We start from the raw sequence: 19,708 nt of genomic DNA, 5'->3' as shown, positions 1-19,708 counted from the left end.
TCTGTTGGTTGGTCCCTGACAGTGGCCTCGTCTCTGCATGCCCCCAGGAGGGGAAGGACCTCTGCAGAAAGTGCCTGGGAGGAAGGGAGGAAGATAGGAAGGGAGGAAGGAAGGAAGGAAGGAAGGAAGGAAGGAAGGAAGGAAGGAAGGAAGGAAGGAAGGAAGGAAGGAAAGGAAGGAAGGAAGGAAGGAAGGGAAGGAAGGAAGGAAGGAAGGGAAAGAAGGAAGGAAGGAAGGGAAGGAAGGAGGGAAGGAGAGGTGGAGGGAGGAAGATAGGAAGGAAGGAAGGAAGGAAGGAAGGAAGGAAGGAAAGGAAGGAGGGAAGGAGAGGTGGAGGGAGGAAGATAGGAAGGAAGGAAAGGAAGGAAGGAAGGAGGGAAGGAGAGGTGGAGGGAGGAAGATAGGAAGGAAGGAAGGAAAGGAAGGAAGGAAGGAGGGAGGGAGGGAGGAAGGAAGATAGGAAGGAAGGAAGGAAGGAAGGAGGGAAGGAGAGAGGGAGGGAGGAAGATAGGAAGGAAGGAAGGAAGAAGGGAGGGAGGGAAGGAAGGAAGGTGCTCTTTTCCAGACCCCCTCTCGTCCATATATGTGAGACCCCATTCTGTGGGGAGCAGAGCAAACTGGATGGCCTCTTTCCTGCAGGCCCCTCTGCCACCCCACAGTGAGGTTCAAAGAAAGAACCCCAACAATTTTCGCTACCCCAACAGGCTCAAGGCCGGCTGATGTCTTGATTGGGCTGCAGGCCGCCAGGTGGGGGAGAGAGTGAGGCCAGGGCCCCTGTGGGGAGCAAAGAGTTGGGGTCATGGGGGGGGGAGATATTTAAATCCCAGATTTAATTCCTGGCACAACCTGAGCCCACCTCCAGGGGGAGCTCTAACACTAAAAGCCAGAAACGCACCTGTAAAGCAGGTTGATGGATGGGCAGCTGCACCACCCTTGTGCTGGGAGCCCCTCCCCACCATCTGGAATTCCCGGCGTGCTCTGGGGCCCTGGACCCACGGCAGGAAGGCATTTGCTGCGAGGAGCTACGGGTCCCTGACCTCCCTCCCTGGTGCTGATTGGCCACAGTTTCCATCAGGCCCAGATCGTCTTTGTCGCAAGTGCCCAAGAGAGCGGGCAGCCTTCCCTGAGGAGCTGGCTCCAGGTTGCCCCTCCACAGCTGTAGCCAGCCCAACCCCCAGGGAGCCCACCTGAATGTGCTCCACTGTTGCAGGTCGCACCGTTTCCTCTCAGGGAGGGGCTCCCTTGGCCATCCAGATGTTCCAATGCATCCCCTTCTCTCCTGCCTTCCTGAGACTGTCTTAGGGGCTCTTAGGGGGAGGATCCCATGCCGTGACAGAGAAAGGCCTGGGCCTGGGGCCTCCCCTCCATCCACCAGCCCGGACTCGGATCGGTCCAGAGCAGCTGGGCAGAAAAGCCCTGTTGCAGCTTTCCAGAAGCTCCTGGCGACATCCAAGCGATTCCTCTGGGTAGCAACCTGGTCCCGGAGGTCCTGCCTGCCTTTAAATCCGTGCTTGTTGACTTTCCTTCAGCTGAGGAGCCAGGATGTGGGGCCGAGGGTCAAAAGCACCCATCCCACAGCAGCAGTTGAGTGGGCCACTTTGCAAAGCCCCTCCCCCCCAGGTGTGCTCCGATTGCCCCGATGCGAGAGGCACACAGATACACTGTATGTTGATTATTTTTTTAAGGGATGCCAGCCTCGCACACACATCTGCTGGGCTCGTATCTCCACCACCAAGATACACAACCGTGCAAAACTTTTAATTAGATACGTTGTTCTATTGTCCTACTGTATTTTTCCATTCCTCAACAACAAATTTGATTGTGTTGAACTATTTCTCTGGTCAAGGACTCTTAATAAAGATAATGCCTAAAAAAATGCCTCAGCAGAATAGACAAAATGACTTCCCCCTTTCACAGGCCTGGGGAGGCAGGAGCCAGCTGGAATCTTAGGGCTGGGGGGGGGCTCTGAACCCTGAGCAAAAGGGTGGCAGAAGGGGCATAGAAAGGATGCCATGCAGAGCTCATGGTGTCTCTCAATGGGTGGACTTCAACTCCCAGAATTCCCCAACCAGCCACCCTTACATTGGAATGCCCAGACCTGTTCTACTCAAATGGGAATCCGACCAAACTGAAATCATCTGGAACACCTTTGCCCCCCCCTTCCCTTTCACTTCTTCCAGGGGTTCCCCCAACGTCTGGCGCTCCGTGGCTGTGTCCAACCTGCCACGGTTCTCGGCTGTTCTTCCAGAGCCCTCCTCTGCCAGCCGCCTCTGCCCCACATCCCACAGGGCACAGCCCCCGTCCCCAGGCGAGAGAGAAGATGGACCCCAGCCCGATGGGGGAGGTAGTACCTGGGAATTCCAGGCCTGGAAAGTTCCCCCAGGAGTTTTATCACCCTCCTTGTTTGCCCTGATTAAGCTCCGCTGTGCAGCTGGCTGCCTTATCAGCTGGCTGTTTGCAAAGGAGGGCAGCTTCAATGGGGCCGTTATGGCCGGAGATTAAGACAGCTGATGCCCCCCCCCTCTGCCCCACAAGATCCGGCCCAGTTCGGAGGCCTGGTGGAGCAGGACTGCAGGGTCTCTGGCCGTGCCAGGGCTGTGCGCCGGTCAGGGCTCCTAAGCCCAAAGGAAGCCAACCCTGTGACTGCGACGGGAGGGGAAGCCCCCTTGAGGGTGCCTTGTGGTCAGCTCAGCCCACCCTTGCCAGGGAAGCAGCACGGAGGCTCCCGGTCAGCAGCCCAGCTGGAGGGCACTTCCTGAAGAGAACCAAGCGTGGATTAAGCATTGAATTCAGGACGGGCACCCCAAACCCACCACGCGCCTCCCCTCGGGGCTCTGGGGGAGAAACCCAGCCAGGCCTCCCCTCCCTCCCCTCAGCACTGAGGCCAAGTGCCCCAAAGGGAGCCCCTCCCCCACGGCTGGGGACCCCCCCACTCTGGCTCTCCCAGCAGCCCACTTGGGGTTTGGCTACATGGCAGGAAAGAGGCTTCCTGCCCCCTTCGTCTGAAGCCAGGAGGCTGCGAGTTCTAGTTCTGCCTTAGCCATGAAAGGCAGCTGGGTGACTTTGGGCCAACCGCCAGGAGACGGCGAGTTCTAGTCCTGCCTTGGGCACGAAGGCTGACTGGGTGCCTTTGGGCCAGCCCCTCTCTCCCTTAGGCCGATCCGCCTCACAGGGTGGTTGTTGTGGGGAAAGTAGGGGGAGGAAGGAGTGTTGTGTTTGCCACCTTGAGCTAATTCTAAAAATAATAAAGAATCTGGAATATCAATAAATGTTTAATGAAAAATATTAAAAGCCACCTGCTTTCTTTGACGTGACCTGCCCTGTCGCTCAGCCTGGAAAGTGAAGCCGCCAGACGGACCTCATAAATTCCCAGGGTCCGAGTGTCCATCTGTGGCCGTTGTGTCTCCTGGCTTGGCCCCAGCATCGTCCTGGGTGCAAAAAAGACCCCCCACCCCCTCAGAGCAGCCTCAGACCCAACACTGAGGTTTTTGCTATACAAGCACAAAACGCCAGCAGCCCCCCCAGACTGGAGAAGAGGCTGCAAATGTCTCATTCTGGGCCGGCTTGGCTTGGGGAGGGGGCCTGTAACTTCACACCCCCACCCCCACCAGTCTCCCAGCAGCCTCCCTCTGCCACAAGCCTGGCCGGCACTCCTGCCTGCCCACTGCAACCTCCGCCAAGGTCCCGGGGTTATCGTGCTTTGTTATATCGTGAAGCAATTGGGCACGTGTGGCGTTGTGGCCCAGAGATAACAGGGAGCCAGAGGTGGCCAGAGGGGGAGGCTGCCCAAAGGATGCGTCAGCAGAGGAAAAGGGGGTTCACTGACGAGAGACGCCCCCCCCTCCCACAGCTGTGGATCTCGAAGCCTCCGACCCCTCCCAGGGTGCCCGGGCAGCCACACAACCACACAAAATCTGTACATGTCAGTCCTTGGTAAATTGTAGCCTTGACTTAATTGCCTTTTCACTGTAGTTTCACCTGCACAGGTGGGAGGACGACCACCTGGCTTCTTCCCTGTTTCCACAGTGTGTTTTATGTGGTTTCATTGTCCCCTTTTCTTATTTCAATGGTAGCTTTTGTGTATTTTAGGGCAAATTATCCAGGGACCTTTGGCCACTGGGACACTTTAAATATATATATATATATACATGATAAATGAAGAGTTCCGAGTTTAGGAATGGCAGCGATTGGGGAGGGGCGGCAATTCGCCCACCGTCTTCCCAGCTGCACGCGTGGAAAGCGGGGGGGGGTGGGGGACCCCAACTTTCCACCTGTTGGGAAGAATCGCCGCTGCGCAAGGAGGAGGAACAGCGGTGCAAGTGCGCTCCGAAAGACCCTCCCGCAGGCGGATGGGGTTGCAGAGTGGAGCGGGGGGGGCGGACTTTCTCTCGAGGGGGGGCACGCCCAATGGGCTTTTCTCCCATCCCGAGGCAGCCGGTGCAGAGGAGGGGCGCGGAGAGGGGATCCCGGGGTCTCCCCGTGGCCGGCGGGCGCTGCGGAGGGCGGCCCGGGAGCCCCTCGCCCGCCTTCCCTGGCGCCGCCTCCGCCCCCTCCCCGCCTCCCCGCCCCTCCCCTCCCGGCAGGATCTGAGCTCACGGCCGAGGATGCAGCCCGGCGGCCAAGGGCCCGGCCGGCCCGGTCACATGCAGAGCCCGTGACGGGCAGCCCGGAGCCGCAGCGCAGCCCGGAGCCAGGTGGGCGAGGGGCGCGGAGAAGCGGGCGGGGGGCTCCCGGAGCCGGTCTTGGGGAGCCGGAGGGAGGGCAGCGGCTGGGAGAAGATCGGGCTGCCCAACCCCCCCCCCGGTAGGGGCGCTCAGCTGCTCGGGCATCGCCCCCGCCCGCGCCCCCTCCCCTCCCCTCTCCTCCCCCCGGCGGCACAAACAGCTGCGCCGCCTCCGTGGCGCTGCTCCATCCTAAACGGGGAGCTTCCCCTGCGCCCCTCCCCCTCCAGGCCCCCTCCCCACTTTGCCTCCCCCACTTTGGAGAGGGCTCCTTCTTGGACGAGGCCGGGGACGGGGGCGCCAGGAGACCCCAACCCAACCCCCCCCCCGGGGATCGCGGCGATGGATGCCCCGAGAGATCCTCGCTCTGAACACGGAAGCTCCATCCAAGGGCGGAAGTCTGCTTCTTGCCTCCTGCGCCGGAGGGGGGGAGGAGGGGGGCGAGGAAAGCGGGGGGGGGGGTCCTGCGGCAGCCTCTGATCGCCCCCTCCCCCCCTAGATAAGCGGGCGCCCCCCGGGCCATGTCCACCGAGAGCTCCCCGCTGCTCAGCTACCGCCTCTTTCGGGTCTCGGGGGACGCGGAGATGGCGGGGGTCGCCCAGGAAGAGGCGCCCCTGGTGGTGGGCTCGGCCTCCGGCGGCGGCGCCCCCGACCCGGCCCGCCAGCTCTCCACCTTCTTCGGGGTGATCGTGCCCACCGTCCTCTCCATGTTCAGCATCGTGGTCTTCATGCGAGTCGGTAGGTTGGCCGCCCCCCCCCTTTCCACCGCGGCTGGGAGAAGAATCCGGCACAAGCTCCGTCCTTGGGGGGGGGGTTCCCAGCAGGGGAGGAGCCCAGAGCTCACCCCCCTTTCTCCCCCCCCCGCCTCTCCCCAGGGTTCGTGGTGGGCCACGCGGGGTTCCTGCAGTCGCTGCTGATGCTGGTGGTCGCCTATGTCATCATCTCCCTGACGGTCCTCTCCGTCTGCGCCATCTCCACCAACGGCGCCGTCCAGGCTGGGGGGGCTTACTGTATCCTTTGGGGCTGCGATGGAGGGTGGCAGCACAGAAAGGGGCTCCCGGGGTGGCAGGGCTGACCTTCCTTGGCAGAGGTGCCCAAGTCCAGCCTTGCAGGTGTCTCCCATCCCAGTGCCAGCCGGGTGCAGCCCTGCTCAGCTCTTCCAGGTCAGCCGAGGTCAGCTCAACGCTGGCACTGCCAAACCCCAGCCTGAGGGGGGGCCCTGCCCAACCCCCGACCGTGCAGAGAGGGAGATGTGGCACATGGGATTTGTGCTCCTTTGGAAGGAAGAGGACGTGCCCCTGGCCCACCACTGATGTCGGACTTTGGCATCTCACCCAGGGCTGAGTGCCTCTCCACTCCTTCTAGTTGCAGGCAAGGGAGGGGGGGCTGCCCAGATGGGGAGGGTGTTGGGGGCTCTCCAGGGTCACCACTCAATCCCCCCCAAGTCCAGCATGAGGGAGAGACCCTCAACATCAGGAGCCTCCAACTCTGCCTCCGTGGGGGGGGGGGGCGTTTGGCTCACTCCCTCAAGGGTGTTTTGTGTTTGTTTTCACGGAAACTTTCCCTTAACTGCCCCCCAGTCATGATCAGCCGGACTCTGGGCCCCGAGTTCGGGGGGAGCATCGGCCTCATGTTCTACCTGGCCAACGTCTGTGCCTGCGGCGTCTACGTCCTTGGGCTGGTGGAAGCCATTCTGGACGTTTTCGGAGCAGGTGGGCTTCAGCCACAGAGCCCCAGGGCTGGGGGGGGAGAGCGAGGGCAGTTGTCCGTCCTGTTCTGCTCCGGACGCGGGTGTGAATCTCCCCCTGAAGCCCCCCTCTCTCTCCTGCTCCTGGCCCAGATGGATCGGAGCCGCCGGGCCTGAAGACCCTCCCCCAGGGCTACCTGTACAGCTTCCTCTACAGCTCTCTGGTGCTGCTGCTTTGCTTGCTGGTGTGCCTGGTGGGCGCCCAGATCTACTCGCGGGCAGCCTTCTTCATCTTCCTCCTGGTCAACCTGGTCCTGGTCACCATCTTCGTCAGCTTCTTCACCGTCTCCCCTCGGGAGATCGCCGTCTCCCATGGCGGCAACCAGTCCTTCAACGCCTCCTTCACGGGCTTCAACATCTCCACCCTCAGGGACAACATGTATGGTAGGGGGGCTTCGACCGGGTTGGCGAGGAGGAAGGCTGGGGGGGGGCGGCTTTCAGCCCCGGCGTTTCCTGGGCCGGGGATGGAGTGGTGCGGTGGCCTAGAGGTGGAACTTTCACCTCACAATCAGGAGGCTGTGAGTTCGATCCTAGGTAGAGGAGGATATTTCTCTCTCTCTCTCTGGGCACACTGAGAATATATCTGCTGAAAGAAACTCTGCACTGGCAACAGGAAGGGCATCCGGCCATTAAAACACTCTGCTAACTCCATTCAGTTGCCCAGACTCCACCCTGCAAGGGATTATGGGGTCATTAAATGAAGATGAAGTTTTCTGGGTTGGGGAGAGGGATCTCCAGCAGCTCCGGCAGGGGCTGCCTGGTGCCAATACTGGGTGACCTGTGGCAAGGTTAAGAAGCCACGGGGAGGCCGGCAGGGAGGGGAACAGAGGGCTGAATGCAGCCATGTGCCCCCACGACAGCCTGGCTCTCTCCCCCCCCCACCCCAGCCATGTACTCACGGGACTACACTACCAACAACATGATGTCTTTCGCCACCGTCTTCGCCGTCATGTTCAACGGCTGCACCGGCATTATGGCCGGCTCCAACATGTCAGGTGAGGCGTGGAAAACCCCGGGGAGGGGCTCGGGGGGTCCCAGGAGAGCTTCCATTGGGGAGACGGGAGGGTAACGGCGTTGATTCTCACAGGGGAGCTGAAGAATGCCAGCGCCTCCATCCCCAAGGGGACGATTGTGGCTGTCCTGTACACCTTCATCATCTACTTCTTCCTTTTCTTCATGACCAGCTTCACCTGTGAGAGGTGAGTGGCTCCAGGTAACCCAGAGAGCGACAGCCCCTCCCATGCAGCAGGTTGCAAAGCCTCCTGTCCTCGCTCTCAGCTGGAGACTCAAGGCTGGCATGGAGGGGGCAGACTTAGTGGCATGAAGAATTGGGGGGGGGGCTGTCTCCAGGTGAGGCTTGTCAGGTGGAGGCTAGCTGGCAGGAGAGAGCCTGACACCCCACGTTGGCCCCCGCAGGGCCCTCCTGAAAGGCGACTACGGCTTCTTCCGGTCCATCAACGTCTGGTCGCCCTTCGTGTTGATGGGCATCTACTCCGCCTCGCTTTCGGCTTCCATGAGCAACCTGATTGGCGCTTCCCGCATCCTTCACGCCTTGGCCAAGGATGACCTGTTTGGTGAGCGAACCCCGCCTGCCCGCAAAGCCCCTCGGCAGCCCCTCCCCTCCTCCTGGCCAGGGAGGCCCAGTTGATGCTGCTTCCTCTTCCCGCAGGGCTTGTCCTGGCTCCGGCCAAGATTGTCTCCAGGGGAGGCAACCCCTGGGTGGCCGTCCTCTACACCTGGGGCCTCGCACAGGTAACGTCCCCCTCCCCCCACCAATCAGCCCCTAAGAACCAAGCACAACAGGTGGAGTTAGTTGTCTTTGGTGTTCCTCTATAGCCAGGATCTCCACTATTGGCAACCTTAAGACTTCTGGACTTCAACTCCCAGAATTCCCCAGCCAGCAAAAAGAAGCAAGCTAGGAATTCTGGGAGTTGAAGTCCAGAAGTCTCAAAAATCACGTTTTTAGATTCCTGCTTTATACAAGGAATCCTCGACTTACGACCGCAATTGGGCCCCCAATTTCTGTTGCTAAAGTGAAACGTTTGTTAAGTGAATATTACCCTGTTTTACAACCTTTCTTGCCACCCTTGTTAAGTGAAACACTGCGGTTGTTAAGTTAGCAACAAGTGAATTCAGCTTCCCCAGTGACTTTGCTTGTCAGGGGGCGTCGGTCACAAAAGGGGATCTCACGACCCCGGGACACGGCAACTGTCAGTGGCCAAGCATCCAAATTTGGATCACGTGACCCCGGGGATGCTGTGACGGTCTAAAGTGTGGAAAAACAGTCATGGCTCACTTTTTTCACTGTAACTTTGAATGGTCACTAAATGGACCGTCGTAAGCCGAGGACTAGCTGTACACAGGATCTTGCCAGAGTAAAGCAACTCCCGGCAGAACTATAGAGACCGACTCCTGTGAGCTGCCTGGGAGGGGCCGCCTCGACCTCCTTCCTGCCTCCCAGACACCCCATGCTCCGCTGACTCTTTGCCCCCCCTGGGGAAAGCAGCCCCTCCCTCCCGGGACCCCAAACTGCCTTCCCCCACATCCCTCCCTCCCTCCCTCCCTCCCTCCCCTGGCCCATGTGGGCTGACTCCGGGGGTCCTCAAGGCAGAAGATCCCTTGCCCGGTTCTTTGCTCCAATGGCTTTGCCCCCCTTTTGGCCCTGAGCGGGGGATGGGTCACGGGTGGAAGACGGGCACCCACCTGCCGTCTGGGGGAGGGGCTGTGGGGGCTTTTCCGGGTTTCCCCTCCCCCCCTTTTTAAGGAGCTCTGCCTTCCCCAGCTGGTGCTCCTGGTGGGGAAACTCAACACCATCGCTGGCATCGTCACCGTCTTCTACCTGGTCGCCTACGCTGCCGTGGACCTGGCCTGCCTGGCCCTCGAGTGGGCCTCGGCCCCCAACTTCCGGTGGGTGCAGCACACGGGGGTGGGGGTGGGGGGGAGTCTGTGGGCTCAGCTGGGCCCTCAAGTCCCAGAAGAGATGGGGAGGGAGAGAGCTTGCCAGCCACATCCATCTCTCCCTCTCTCTCTTTCTTTCCCTCCCTCCCTCTTTTCTTTCTCTTTCCTTCTTTCTTTCTTTTTCTTTCTTTCTTTTTTCTTTCTTCCTTTTCCTCCTTTCTTTCTCTTTCCTTCTTTCCTTCTTTCTTTTCCTTTCTTTCATTTCCTTCCTGTTTCTTTTTTCTTTCTTTTTTTCTTCCTTCCTTTTCCTTCTTTTCTCTTTTTTTTCTTTTCTTTTTTCTTTCTTCCTTTTTTCTTCTTTCTTTCCTTCTTTCTTTTCCTTTCTTTCTTTTCCTTCCTTCCTTTCTTTTCTTTTTTCTTTCTTTTTCTTTCTTTTTTCTTTTCCTTCCTTCCTTTTTTTCTTTCTTTTTCTTTCTCCTTCCTTTCTTCCCTCTCTCTCTCTCTTCCGTCTCCACAGCCCCACCTTCCAGCTCTTCTCCTGGCACACCTGCCTGCTTGGCATCGTCTCCTGCCTGGTGATGATGTTCCTGATCAGCCCGGCGGGGGCCTCGGGGAGCCTGGGGCTGATGCTGCTCCTGCTGGGCTTCATCCACCTGCGCTCGGCCGCCTCTTCCTGGGGCTACATCAGCCAGGCGCTCATCTTCCACCAGGTGCGATGCGGGGCCGGGGCCACCCTCCCCCCGAAGGGGAACAGGAGGCAGAAGGGGCCGGGGGTCTGTCTCATCCTGCCGGCGGCTCCTTTCAGGCCTGAAGAGGCCGGTCAGGCTCTGTGCTGGGCGAGGGGTCTCCTGCGGGGAAGGGGCTGTGCCGATCCATGCAGGCTGGGGAGGGGGCATTGTGGGGGCCTCGGGTAGTGGCTGAGGGTGGGCCTCAACTCACAACCACAATTCTCAGTCTGTGGCTGAGCCAGGGGTGGCAGGCCTGATTTTACGAACTTTTTTCCCCACGGTCGTTAGGTGAATCGCTGGTCGTTAAGTGAAAAAGATGGTCATTAAGCAAATCTGGCTTCCCCCGTTGAAGCCGGCTGGGAAGGTCACACGTGTTGCTCACATGACCCCAGGACACTGCAAGGACCGTAAATCCACGCCAGTTGCCAAGGGCCCAAATTCTGATCACGCGACCATAGGGGTCCTGCAGCGGTCGTTGCTGTGGTCATTTTGAATGGTCACTAAACGAGGAGTCGTATGTTGAGGACTACCTGTAATGCACAAGGGTGGGAGCAAAGCAGGCATCCTCGAAGCAGGACAGGATCTACTTTGGTGGCCGTGTACAGGTACTCCTCGTTTAGTGACCATTCGAAGTTACAACAGCATTGAAAAAAGTGACTTATGACCATTTTTTCACACTTATGACCGTTACAGCATCCCTGTGGTCACATGATCAAAATTCAAGCGCTTGGCAACTGACTCGTATTTATGACGGTTTCCCTGCCTTGGGGTCAAACGATCCCTTTTGGCCACTTCTGACGAGCAAAGCCAATGGGCAAGCGAGATTCACTTAACAACCATCTCCCTAACAACAATTGTGGTGATTCACTTAACAACTGTGGCAAGAAAGCTCACTAAATGAGGACCCAGATTGTTGGGGGCAAGAGGCCGACTCCGTAAACTGCTTAGAGAGGGCTGCAAAGCGCTGTGAAGCTGTATATAAGTCTGTAGGGCTAGTGCTAAATGGGACAAAACTCACTTAACGACTGTCTCTCAGCAACAGAAATTTTGAGCTCAGTTGTGGTCGTAAGCCAAGGACCACCTGCAGAGAAGGCGGCAACGTGTGCAGTGCGAGCTGAAGATCAGGGGGGGAAATGTCTCCTGTGGGGCTAACAGGGGGTCTCTTCCCCTCTTCCTCTCCCTCCCCCACCCCCAAAGGTCCGGAAGTACCTGTTGCTGCTCGACATCCGGAAGGACCATGTCAAGTTTTGGCGGCCGCAGATCTTGCTGATGGTGGCCAACCCTCGCGGTGGATCCCAGCTGATGAGGTTCATCAACCACCTGAAGAAGGGAGGCCTCTTTGTCCTGGGCCACGTGGAGATCGGGGACCTGGGTAGGGCCCTGCAGACTCCCGGGGGCTCCCCTTCCATGGGACACCATGGATCCTGGGGGGGGGGTTTGCAGGGTTGAGAAAGACCGAACCCCAGAATCATGGGGGGGGAGGCATCTTTTGCCCCCTCGGCCTATGCACTCACCGTGCCGGTGGGCCTTGGCGGTGCCATCTTTGCTGCCCCTCCCGCAGATACGATGCCCTCGGACCCCATCCAGGCTCACTACAACTTCTGGCTCAGCCTGGTGGACAAACTCAGCATCAAGGCCTTCGTGGACCTGACCTTGTCACCCTCCGTCCGGCAGGGGACGCAGCACCTGCTCCGGATCACCGGCCTGGGTGAGGAGCTGGGGTGGGGAGTGGGGGGGCTGTGACAGGAGAGGAGAGACCCCCCCCCAATTGAGGGCATCTGGGTCAGCCTTTGGTATGAAAGAGCCTGGCGTTTCTTTGATTCTGTTACTTTCAAAGGTCCTTGGGAGTTTGGGAGTTAGGAACTCCTCTGATTTGAGGATGGCCTTGATTGCCCCTGGGAGCCCCTGAGAATGGAGGGCGTGCCAAGAAAAGAAGCACCCTGTGCCCCCCACCCCCACCCCCACATGGCCCTGCCCCTTCCCAACCACAGATCCGCCAGATGCTTTGGGGAAATCCAACCAAACCAATCTACTTCTTCGTTCATTCATATCCTGCCTTTATTATTTTTATGAATGAACCAAGGTGGCCAACATACCTGATGCTCCTTCCTCCTCTTATCTCCCCACAACAACCACCCTGCGAGGTGGGTTGGGCTGAGAGAGAGGGATTGGCCCAAAGTCACCCAGCCACCTTTCCTGCCTGAGCCTGGGCTAGAACTCCCTGTCTCCTGATTGGACCAAAGTCATCCAGCTGGCTTTCATGCTTAAGGCGGCACTAGAATTCCCACTCTCCTGGTGATTTGCCTGATTACCCAGCCAGCTTTGTGCCTAAGGTGGTGCTAGAATCACCAGCTCCTCGTTTTTAAGCCAGCACCTTCAGCACTGGGCCAAACTCTGCCACAGGATGGCTTCCTTGACACCCCCACCCCCACCCCCATTGGTAGCCACTCTCGGCACCTCCAGAAGGAGAAGAGGAAAAACCAATGCTTGCTCAGCACTAAGGAGGGAGGGGGGACTCCTCAGTTGACGTGGTGAGAAGGCTGCTCTCTGGAGCTTCCTGCCACACTAAGCCAGGCTGCCCTCATTCCATAGACCAAAATATTGGCGGGGTCCCCAGAGGGACCCTGGATTATAAACCCTGGTTGGCTGCGTCTTGATCCGCCTGGGGGACCCGGCTGGTTCTCCCTTTTGGGACCCAGTCGGGCCGCCTGAGTCAAGGTGGTTTGTGCGCTTCCTTGTCTGCAGGCGGGATGAAGCCGAATACGCTGGTCCTGGGTTTCTACGACGACTGCGTGCCTGAGGATTACTTCCTGCAGGACCCGGCCTTCAGCCAAGCCCGGGAGAACGACGAGTTTGGGGTGGACCTGACGGCCCTGCAAGCCCACTTCCCCCCCGTGCGGGTGACGGCGAACCAGCGGGCTCTGAAGCCCTCCGAGTACGTGGCCATCATCTCGGACGCGGTGAAGATGCACAAGAACGTGTGCCTGGCCCGCTACTTCCACCTGCTGGACATGGATCTGCTCTCGTCCTCGGCTTCCAAGAAGCGCCTGGAAGGCCGCTACATCGACGTCTGGCCCCTCAACCTCCTGCGCCCCAACACGCCCACCTACGTGGACATCTGCAGCCTCTTCCTCCTCCAGATGGCCTGCATCCTCACCATGGTCAGCTCCTGGAAAGGCGCCCGGCTGCGCCTCTTCATCTGCGTGGAGTCGGGGGACGTGGGCTGGGTGAGCAAGGAGGAGAAACTGCGGGAGCTACTGACCAAGTTGAGGATTAAGGCCACCATCAAGATCGTGACCTGGGACCAGGTGGCCACCTTCCAGAGCCACGCCCAGCCTGCGGGCCCTGGGGAGCCAAGCCCTGCTGAGGTTCAGGGCCCCCCGGATCCTCCCCCCAAAGAGAAGCGCGTGGGGGAAACGTTCCTGAACGCGGCCACTTTCCGTGTGACGGACGAGTACTTGACGTCCGTCAACGAGCTTCTGCAGAAGCAAGGCGGTCAGACGGCCGTGCGGTTCCTCTACCTGCCGCGGCCTCCCGCGGACACCTCTCAGTACGAGCGCTACCTGGAGCAGCTGGAGATTCTCACCACCGACCTGGGGCCCACCCTACTGATCCACGGGCTGACCCCCGTCACCTGCACTGAACTGTAAGTGGCCGGCAGCAGGCCCTGCATTCGCCTTGTCACCCATGAACAAAACGTGCCTTTGTCTCTGGAGGGGATGGGGGAGAAACGAGGAGGCCGGGCCGAGCGCGGCTTGGCTGAAGATGTGGGGGGAGAAGGAGACATTCGGGGCAGCTGAGGCGGCTTGCTGAACCAGGAGAGGAGGAACAAGGACTGTTTTGCGGGACACAAATGTCTTCCACTATTTCGGGACAATTTTCGTGGGACCATCTGAGGGTCCCAGCCGGGAGATCTTCCTGTACCCCTGGGGGCATGAGGGCTTCTTCTGAGCTTTCCCCCAGATTTCCAGAGCCGGAAATAATTTCCTCATCCATTTCCTTGTGCAAGAAGGCCGAGAGGACAAGCGGGCACCGATATTTGGGCAAAGGAAACATCTGGGCCTCTTTGGACTTCCAGGCGATTCCTCCTCACCCCAGGCTCTCTCTGCTGGCTTGACCAAGACTGCCCGCCTCCCCATGTGGGGAAATACAATTCCCATCCATCACAGTGGGCCACTCGAGGGCGGCTGTGATGGCAGGAATGATGGGATTTGCAGTGCCGCGTACCAAGAAGTGCATTCGGCGTCATTGGGGACCATTTGGATCGGGAACGTCGTGTGAAGCTTCCGATTTGAGTTTGAACTGGGTCGTTTCTGGGGGTGTTTCGAACCCAGGACAGTTCTGTTTGGCTCGCACATTTCTGTGTTCCAAATGGTTGGAAACAACCCCTTTCAGAGGCCTTTATCGAAAGCGATCCAGAGTGAGCAAGTGTGGCCTTCCGTGGGGGGCTTCCTCCTTTCCAGCAGCCACTCCTCCTTCAGCTGGAGGAGACCAGGCGGTTCGGGAGGAGGGGCCCTCTTTGCACCCCAGTTCTCCCCCTCCCCCATGGTAAAGTCAGGACTGAAGCTCCTTCGCCCCCTCCCCAGCCCTGGCGGGGGCTTCCACCCAGGCCATTAGCCTAGCGGATTAGAAATGACAGCCAAGCACTTAACCAAAAGAGAGTTGCCTTCTCTCCTGCTTCTACTAACCTCTAACTGGCCCCGGGTTCAGCTGCCGCCCCAGCCAGGGCTGCGGGGGAGGGGAGGGGAGGGGGCGCCTGGGAAAACCGGGTGCGGGGTTGGAAAGAGGGAGGGGGGGTCGGCAAGGGAGCCCCAGCACCAACAGAAGGAGGGGAGGGAGGGGGCAGGAGGGGAGGGCAGCTGCTCCTGCGGAATCAACCCGGGCAATAAAAGCGAAACTCGAGGAGCGGACCGTCTCTGCCTTTCAGCTGCGGCGTTCGCTGGCTTCCCCCGGGGCTCCGTCCGCAGCGGAGGATCAGCGGGGTTGGCCGCGGCTGCTCGGGAGGAAAGCCCCGATTTAGGCTCTCCGTCCCTGGGCTGAGCCTGCGGAGGTGTCGGGGGTCCGCGGGGCTCGGGGAAGCGCCCTTCCCCTGCATGGAGATTTAGGATCGCCTGGATCCCGCGTGTTTATAGGTCTCCCCGCCTGCCCCGGAGGTGGGATCAGCCGGGCGATCTCGGGCAGAAGCGGGTCGGGGGCTCCCCGGCAGCATCCAGGAAGGGGGGCCGGAGAAAGCGGTGGGGCTGGAGGCGGGAGCGGCCGCCCCGGTTGCCCGCCAGCCCCGCGGTCCCTGCCCCCGCAACCGGCACGGCGCTCCCTTCCCCCGGGCAGCCGCGGAGCTGCAGGAGCCGCCCGGCTTGGGCTGCCCGGTCCCCGCCATGATGCAGCCCCCGGGGGGAGGGAGGGGGGAGGGGGCGCCTCGCATCAGCGGCCGGGACGGTCGGAAAGCGGGCGGGACTCGCTGAAGACACCGGTTTTCAAGGCACCTGCTCGAGTTTGGCAACTTTCCAAGCGGGCGGACTTCAACTCCCAGAATCCTTGCTGTCTGGGGAATTCAGGGAAGTCCACTTTAATTTATCCTTTCTTACAAGTTGCCATGGTTTTTTTTAAAAAACGCCGCCTTAGGATCCTGCGTACATCAGGCGCCGGGTTGAGATCAGGGAATCTCATAATTCGCTGTCGGGGAATTATGGGACCTGGAGTCCTAAATGGTTGGGGAGGGACCAGCCAGGAAGGAGCCCAGAAGTTGCACAGTAACGAGGGATAGAGCGTCACTCGTCACTTTCGTAACTCTAGGACCTCCGCCAGGTCGCTTTTGCCATGGAGGCGCAATGTGTAGAGCGGCGCTCCCTGACGGGGCGGAGGGGTGGCCGTCTGACACGGCGCCGGGTCCGAATGCAGGTGCGATTCTCCGGCATCCGACTCGCAGGCATTAATTCACGCAACGGCGCCGCGCCTGAATGGGGGCAAAGAGCGGGCCCGGGGCGGGAGAAAAAAACACGGGTCCTTTTGGGCTGGGCCCCTCCCAAGATGGCCGGCTCCCACTTCCGGTGGCGGACGGAAGGACTTGAGGCCGATTTCCTCCCTCTGCCAGTGAGAGCCCGACAAGCTGGACGCTCTAGGAACGCGGTCCGGTCTCCATAACCAGGCGGAAGCTCTCCGGCTGTCACTTCCGGCCTGCAGGTGTGAGTCCAGGCGGCGTTGGGCAACCCGCAGGAAGGAGCCGCCTCTTCGGATGCGGGAGAGCCCCAAGCCCTGACTCCCCCTCCCATCATCCCGGACCACCGAGAGTGATGGGAGTTGTAGTCCAGCTGTCTGGATGGAGAAGAGACCCCCCTCCCCCAAAAATCTGACTTTCACTCCTGCTTGAGCAGAGGGCTGGACTAGATGACCTCCAGGGTCCCTTCCAGCTCTGTTCTAGTCTAATCGAGCACCTGCCAGGAGGGTGAAATAGCTCAGAGCCCCCCCCCGCCCACTTTTGGGGTGCATAAAGGGGTTCTCCCCCCCCGAAGCAGGAAAAGCCCCCTGCACCCCTCCCCGCAAGAGCCCGTCCCAGCCCCCCCCCAATCCTGATCCTGGTATGTATGTATGTATTTATTAAATATATTGGCCTCCCATCTTACCCCCAGAGTGACTCTTGAGTAGCTTACAGTACATTTGTAGGGTTGCATAGTTTTGTCTTTCTAATAATATAAATCTATACAAAAATTCATATAAAGTACAGGAGAAATGCAAATACAGGTGGCCCTTGACTTAGAACAGTTCATTTAGTAACGGTTCAATTACAATGGCACTGAAAAAGAGACCTTTGCAGCCTCCCCCATGGGCACATGATCTAAATTCGGGCGCTTAACAAGTGACTCATATTTATGATGGTTGCATGGGTCATGTGATCCCCTTTTCGACCTTCTGACGGGCAAAATCAATGTGGAAGCCGGGTTCCCTTAACAACTGTGTGACTCACTTAACAACTGAAGTGATTTGCTTTACAACTATGGCAAGAAAAGTCATAAAACGGGGCAAAACTCACTTGACTGTCTCGCTTAACAACGAAATTTTGGGGCTCAATTGTCGTAAGTCGAGAACTGCTTGTACTCAAGGCTAAGGAAAAGACGGGAAGGGAGGGAATAGGATGAGCAGAGGGGGAGAGGGAGGATCTGGTATTAATCTATCAGCCACCCCCAATGCGAAACCTCCCCTCCCCCCCAGGAGTGAAATGCTACCGGTTCATTCCAGGTGAGCTGGTAGTGATAAAATCTACCGGTTCGGTCAACCCGGTAGTTAAAAGAAAGCTACCAGTTCACTTGAACCGATATTTCCGACGATCTAGCTTTGCTAGAAAGCAGAAAATCCTGCTTTCTAGTCAAGCTAAATCGTGCAGCACATCTGATTCCCTCCCCTTCCTGTTCTACTTACCTTGCAAAGCCTCCTTTTGGCCCGTGGGTGCGGCCTGCAAACTGGTAGCAAACTGGTTTAGATTTCACCACTGCTTTCCCCACCCACCCACCCTTACAGCCCCAATCCAGCCACCAGAGTTAGAATCTTTCAGGAAGGTAAGGAGGGTCAGCACCGACCTCCCTCTGGGGGGAAAAGATGTTCCAAAGAGACATCTTAGTAGATTTAGATGCCAGCAGCCTGATCCTCCTTGGTTTTTATTTATGGAATTTATGCACCATATCGTCTCCCTGTCCGAGACGACTTTGGTGGGGTTTGGGTTAGTTTTTTCTGCATTTGTCTTGGGGGTGTAACGTTGGGCCACAGTTGGACAGAGGGGCCTCAGCCAGGTTCCTTGACTCAGCTGCCGGCCTGAAGAGCCAGGTCTGCTTGTCCACACTTGATGGGCTGCAGCCCTTCGGATGAGCACCTGATGGCACTAAAGGGAGCTCAGAACCAGCTGTCATCTTTGGTCAGCTGGACCTCTCACCTAGTCACTGAACGCCTATTTTGGGTATGACATGCTTGGGAGAGAATCCAAGTTTCCCCCCCTCCACCCAATGCAAAGATAACTATCCCAAAGGTGCTTTTTCAAGAGGCAACTGGACTTTCTGGTTTTTCCTTTGAGGACGTTTTTGATTCTCATCCAAGAAGCTTCTTCAGCTCTGACTGGATGGTGGGGAAAGTCAGAGCTGAAAAAGCTTCTTGGATGAGAAGTGAAACGTCTTCAAAGAAAAACCCAGAAAGTCCAGTTGCCTCTTGAAAAAGCACCTTTGGGACAACCGTGTCCTGGATGGCTGAGAGTCTCCGGAGATGCAGCTCATTCTTTCCCCTCGTCTGGGGACTCAGTCTTGCCCTGATATCATCCTTCCCTTCTCAGACACTTGACTTTCAAACCATCGTTTGTATGATGCCACTCCGTCATTCTGAGCTAAAGGAAAAACTGGGGCAGCCAGAACTTCAGGGGTCTTCAGGTAGCTGAAAAGATGCAGGGAAGTTTCCGGTTTTGTTCCTGGAGTCAAGATTGGCCCCCCCAGCTGGGTGTTGCAAGCAAGTGGGAGATGTTGGCTTAGGTGTTGGGTCCCACGGTCCCCTTTTGCAGCCTTCTGACAAGCAAAGTCACTGGGGAAGCCAGATTCACCTGTCAGCCCTGTGACTGACTTAACAACCCCAGTGGTTCACTTAAAAACCGTGGCAAGACAGGTCGTAAAATGGGGCAAAATTCACTTGACAGCTGTCTCGCTTAGCAGTAGAAATTTTGGGCACAATTGTGGTTGTAAGTCAAGAATTCCCTGCACTGGAAGCCGCCACCAACCTGCGCCCGCTCTCCTTCCCACACGTCTGTTCTTGTCCTCTTTCAGGCCGTCCAGCTTCAGGCATGGCATTGCTGTCCACCGTTCACCTGGGCCTTCCCCCTCCCGGGTGCCCGCATCGCCTGGCCCTCGTCTCCGGGCCCTACCACTACTACCACTACGGCTGCGACGGGGTGGACGACCGAGGGTGGGGCTGCGGCTACCGTACCCTCCAGATGATCTGCTCCTGGCTGGTGGCAGCCGGGGGAGAAGACGCCACCCACTGCCCGGTTCCGTCCCTGAAGGAGATCCAGGATTCCCTGGTGAAGATGGGTGACAAGCCCCCCTCGTTCTCAGGCTCGCGGGACTGGATCGGCACTGTGGAAGCCGCTCTCTGTATGGATTGTTTTTACGACGTGCCGGGCAAACTGCTCCACGTCCGCCTTGGCCGAGATCTGGAAGGGGAACTAGAGACGTTGTATGCCCACTTCCAGGGAGGCGGAGGGCCTGTCATGATGGGGGGAGGCCGGGACCATGCCTCCAAGGGGTTGCTGGGGGTCTGCTCTGGCTCCGAGGGACACCACCTGCTCGTTCTGGATCCGCACTTCTACGGCACGGCAGGCTCGCTCAGCCGGCAGGAAGCCCAGGCGAAGAGGTGGGTTTCCTGGCGGGCGCTCGGCTCCTTTGAGGAGACCTCCTTCTACAACCTGTGTTTGCCCCAGTTCAGGGCCAAAGGGCCCCCCGTGCAGAAGAGGCTTTCGTGAGAAGAGGCATGGAACACGTAGGAGCCGTTCGTTCCCAGCAGTTTCAGCCCAGCAGTTCCAAGGGACTGGCTGTGGATGGGCATCACACCCTTGGCACGTGCTGGGGGCCTCAACACGGAAGGAGAAG

The 19,708-nt window shown here is 58.6% G+C and overlaps 2 protein-coding genes across 2 annotated transcripts; both read left to right on the top strand.

Annotated features, from left to right (window-relative positions):
* Positions 1-4,406: 4,406 nt before the first annotated feature.
* SLC12A9 (solute carrier family 12 member 9) lies at positions 4,407-14,999 on the top strand. The gene is made up of 14 exons (XM_034436611.3): positions 4,407-4,694; positions 5,221-5,459; positions 5,597-5,731; positions 6,302-6,433; positions 6,562-6,852; positions 7,356-7,463; positions 7,556-7,667; positions 7,885-8,042; positions 8,138-8,220; positions 9,251-9,375; positions 9,884-10,076; positions 11,292-11,466; positions 11,656-11,802; positions 12,840-14,999. The coding sequence occupies exons 2-14, from the start codon at positions 5,243-5,245 to the stop codon at positions 13,742-13,744; spliced, it is 2,781 nt and encodes a 926-aa protein (XP_034292502.2). The 5' UTR covers positions 4,407-4,694; positions 5,221-5,242; the 3' UTR covers positions 13,745-14,999.
* A 926-nt stretch (positions 15,000-15,925) lies between these two features.
* UFSP1 (UFM1 specific peptidase 1) lies at positions 15,926-19,707 on the top strand. Its single transcript, XM_087893761.1, has 2 exons — positions 15,926-15,992; positions 18,887-19,707. Exon 2 carries the CDS (start codon positions 18,904-18,906, stop codon positions 19,579-19,581), a length of 678 nt encoding a protein of 225 aa, XP_087749887.1. The 5' UTR covers positions 15,926-15,992; positions 18,887-18,903; the 3' UTR covers positions 19,582-19,707.
* The last annotated feature ends 1 nt before the right edge of the window (position 19,708 follows it).

The sequence above is a fragment of the Pantherophis guttatus genome, chromosome 4 (assembly GCF_059756535.1).
Source record: "Pantherophis guttatus breed Tessera chromosome 4, ASM5975653v1, whole genome shotgun sequence".
NCBI classification, from domain to species: domain Eukaryota; kingdom Metazoa; phylum Chordata; class Lepidosauria; order Squamata; family Colubridae; genus Pantherophis; species Pantherophis guttatus.
Note: the sequence above shows the minus strand (reverse complement) of the source record. Positions and strands in the feature narration are given on the sequence as shown.